Below are 4,019 nucleotides of genomic sequence, written 5' to 3'. Positions count from 1 at the left end.
TGTGTGTGAGGGTGTGTGTATTTTTGTCCCGATCTAAACTACGTGACACAACAACCACAGTTTGAATCTCTTGAATCACAAAGAGGATGTGTGACTTAATTCAGTTTGTTTTATGACTGATAGACTCCATGTTTTCACTGTGGCTGAGGAGAAGCCAGCTTCTACCACAGAAACAAGGCTGAATCTCTGCAGGGCGTGTCTCTACAGAGAGGCTTTTATACTGAACACAGTACTGTGACACGTCACGACTGTGACGTGTCACAGTACTGTGTGACGTGTCACAGTACTGTGACACGTCACACAGTACAGCACGTCACAACGTACTTCAAGCATGGTAGTCTTTTTTAAACCCCTAGATGGCAGTACCAAGCCGTTTTTGACCAAATATTGACTATTTAAACTATTTTAGACGAAAATGTTAAATTTAGGTCAAAAATAGCAAGATATTACCCTTAAGACACAGTTTGGACAGTTTATTTGTTAAAAAAGTTGATTTTGGGGTAAGTTACACTTTAAACTCCTCCACTTGGGGCAGGACCTCCTCCCTGACCCGGAGAAGGCACAAGACCATGGTCTGGGATTTGGAGGCACTGATCCTCATCCCATCTGTGAACCGCTCCAGTGAGAGCTGGAGATCAGGATCTGATGAAGCCAACAGGACCACATCATCCACAAAAAGCAGAGATGTGATCCTAAGGTCACCAAAAAGGATCTCCTCAACACCTTGGCTGCTCCTAGAAATTCTGTCCAGAAAAGTTATGAACAGAATCGGTGACAAAGGACAACCTTGGTGGAGTCCAACTCTCACTGGAAACGAGTCCGGCTTACTTCCAGCAATGTGGACCAAGCTCTGGTACTGGTCCTACTGGGACCTAACAGCCTGTATCAATGGGCCTGGTACCCCATACTCCCGAAGTACCCCCCACAGGAGTCCCTGAAGGACACGGTCGAACGCCTTCTCCAAGTCCACAAAACACATGTAGACTGGTTGAACTCCCATGTACCCTCCAGGACCCTGCTGAGGGTGTAGACCTGGTCCAGTGTTCCAAGACCAGGACCAGAACCACACTGCTCTTCCTGAATCTGAGATTCAACTATCCAACAAACCCTCCTGTCCAGGACCCCTGAATAGACCTTACCAGGGAGGTTCAGAAGTGTGATCCCCTATAGTTGGAACACACTCTGCGGTCCCTCTTTTTAAATAGGGGGACCACCACCCCGGTCTGCCAATCCAGGGGAACTGCCCCCGATGTCCACGCAGTATTGTAGAGTCGTGTCAACCAACACAACCCCACAACATCCAGAGCCTTGAGGAACTCCGGGTGAATCTCATCCACCCCGGCGCCCTGCCAACGAGGAGCTTTTCAACCACCTCAGTGACCTCAGCACCAGAGATTGGAGAGTCCGACCCAGGGTCCTCAGGCTCTGCTTCCTCATGGGAAGATGTGTCGGTGGGATTGAGGAGGTCTTTGAAGTATTCTGCCCACCAACCCACAACGTCCTGATTTGAGGTCAGCAGTGCACCATCCCCACCATAAACAGTGTTGGTGGTGAAACCGCTTTCAACCCCCGAGACACTGGATGGTGGACCAGAATCACCTCGAAGCCGTACAGAAGTCTTTTTCCATGGTCTCTCTGAACTCCTCCCACACCTGAGTTTTTCCCTCAGCGACCACCTGAGCCACAATCTGCTTGGACTGCTGGTACCTCTCTGCTGCTTCCAGAGTCCAACAGGCCAAAAAGACCTGTTAGGACTCCTTCTTCAGCCTGACAGCATCCCTCACCGCCGGTGTCCACCAGCGGGTTCGAGGGCTGCTGCCACAACAGGCACCGACAACCTTACAACCACAGCTCAGGTAAGACGCCTCGACAATGGAGGCAACTTTCATAGTTTAAAAAACTGAACTTGTTAAATCTGTCGCTCGGTTATCAGATGTGTTTTTGTTAGTTTTAAACAACCTTTTTGATTATCTATAAGATAAGAGAGAAAATGTTTTTGACTGGTGTTTACTGAATCAGAAAATGAAAGAGACCAAGAGACCAACTCCACGAAGTGAAAATGCTGAAGAACAGAAATTAAAGATCTGTTTAAGTTATAGAAAATGTGAAAAAATAAAGTCAGGAGATTCATTTCTGCACAAAAATCAAACATTTATTGATCAAAATCTGAACATTTGACTTCATGTCACCTTTCTGCAGGGATTAAACTCAGAGTTACACTTCAGATTAAATTTAAAGTTGAACTTCAAATTAAACTCAGATTAAACAGATTAAACTCAGATTAAACAGATTAAACTCAGATTAAACACAGAGTTATATTTCTGTTTAAATTCAGACTTAAACTCAGATTAACTCAGAGTTGAACTTCAGATTAAACTCAGATTTAAACTCAGATTAAACTCAGAGTTGAAGTTCAGATTAAAAGCAGGGTCAAACTTCAGATTAAACTCAGATTAAACTCAGATTAAACAGATTAAACTCAGATTAAACTCAGATCAAAATCAGGGTTAAACTTCAGATTAAACTCAGGTTATAGTCAGGGTTAAACTTTAGATTAAACTCAGGTTGTAATCAGGGTTAAACTTCAGATTAAACTCAGATTAAACCGATTAATCTTCAGATTAAACTCAGATTAAACAGATTAAACTCAGATTGAAATCAGGGTTAAACTTCAGATTAAACTCAGATTAAACTCAGATTAAACTCAGATTGAAGTCAGATTAGACAGATTAAAGGTTAAACTGGATGGCCCGCTGATCTTCTACTTGCTGCTGTCACCATCAGCACCATCGATGGAGAAGGTCTGACCTCCAGGCACACACTCCACCTTCACATCGGAGGCTACCAGGGAGCCGACGGAGCGGCAGGTTGCAGAGGAGTCATGGGCGGAGGAGAAGGCTGCAGGAAACAGACCAGAGTCCAGATTAGACAAAGTCTCAGAGGAGCTAACTTTAATCTGGAAACTTCCTGTTGCACAAAGACAGAATAAATCTGTTTAATCTGTTGAAAATGAATCTTCATGAAAGAGATGATTAAAAACTGGAGCTTTCAGAAAACATCTGCAGGTGTCACAGAGTCCAGCAGCTCGTTGTGTAGTCTCATCTTCATCTGAACGACAACCAGAGTTTAATGGACACAAGTGAATTTCTTTAAGTGTAGCTGCTTTTCAAGCTCTCCTCAGAGTCTCCTCGTCAGCAGCGCTGCAGGAAAACAGGAGTCATTTTTCTCCTCATTAACTTCCTGATTGGTTTCAGAGTCCAGTCTTTGCTCGTCTGCAGTTTGTCACCAGCTGTGAAGTGACAGGTCAGTCGTTAAAACTGATGTTTGTGTAGCTAAGTGCTCTGAGCTCCGCAGCAGCAGCAGCTGTGAATTAGCCTGCTTACGCTTAATTCTCTGCGTTCATCAGCAGGAAATCTACGAGGTCATTAAAGGCTGAAGCCACGGCACGTCTTCCTTTGTCTGATGTTAAATCACAGCGTGTCTCTGCTCCGCTGCCCAACACTGATCCATGTCAGAGCGCTGCAGCAGCACTAAACCTGCTCCTAATGAACAACAAGCATTCATTAACTCACTGCACTCATTATCTGCTGATTAAATAACATGACCACCTCCAGCAACAGAACTGGGAATACATCAGTCAGCTTGAACTTACATTTAATCTCAAACTTTTAAAGCTTTTTATTAATAAAACAGATTTTTCTCTGCTGGGTTTGAGAAAGTTGATCTTTCTGAACGAACTTTTAAACTCTGCTCTGTTTCCACAACATCTGTAAACTTTTTAAGTGTCTTTGTGTGGAACAACAAAAGGAAGTGTTTTTAACCTCCCACTTATCGTGTTGAGAGGAGGAGGAGGAGGAGGAGGAGGAAGCTGCTGCCAAGAACGGGAACAAAAGACCCGATATGAAAGGAGATGGTTCTGATCCAGAGAGGATAAGATCTTAGAGGGCTTCATCGCCTGTACAGATGGAGGGGATAACACTAAACACACACACACACACACACACACACACACACACACA

General features: G+C 44.3%; 1 protein-coding gene across 1 annotated transcript in view; it reads right to left on the bottom strand.

Annotated features, from left to right (window-relative positions):
- Window positions 1–2,130: 2,130 nt before the first annotated feature.
- dmrt1 (doublesex and mab-3 related transcription factor 1) overlaps window positions 2,131–4,019 on the bottom strand; it is a gene marked incomplete at its 5' end in the record, with an annotated part of 53,662 nt that continues 51,773 nt past the window's right edge. Inside the window, 1 exon segment of the mRNA XM_014032830.1 lies at window positions 2,131–2,898. Coding sequence (XP_013888284.1) covers window positions 2,762–2,898 — 137 coding nt within the window.

Source organism: Austrofundulus limnaeus, unplaced genomic scaffold (assembly GCF_001266775.1).
Source record: "Austrofundulus limnaeus strain Quisiro unplaced genomic scaffold, Austrofundulus_limnaeus-1.0 Scaffold1549, whole genome shotgun sequence".
Classification (NCBI taxonomy): Eukaryota; Metazoa; Chordata; class Actinopteri; order Cyprinodontiformes; family Rivulidae; genus Austrofundulus; species Austrofundulus limnaeus.
The sequence above is the reverse complement of the archived record's forward strand: the minus strand, read 5'-3'. Positions and strand labels throughout refer to the sequence as shown.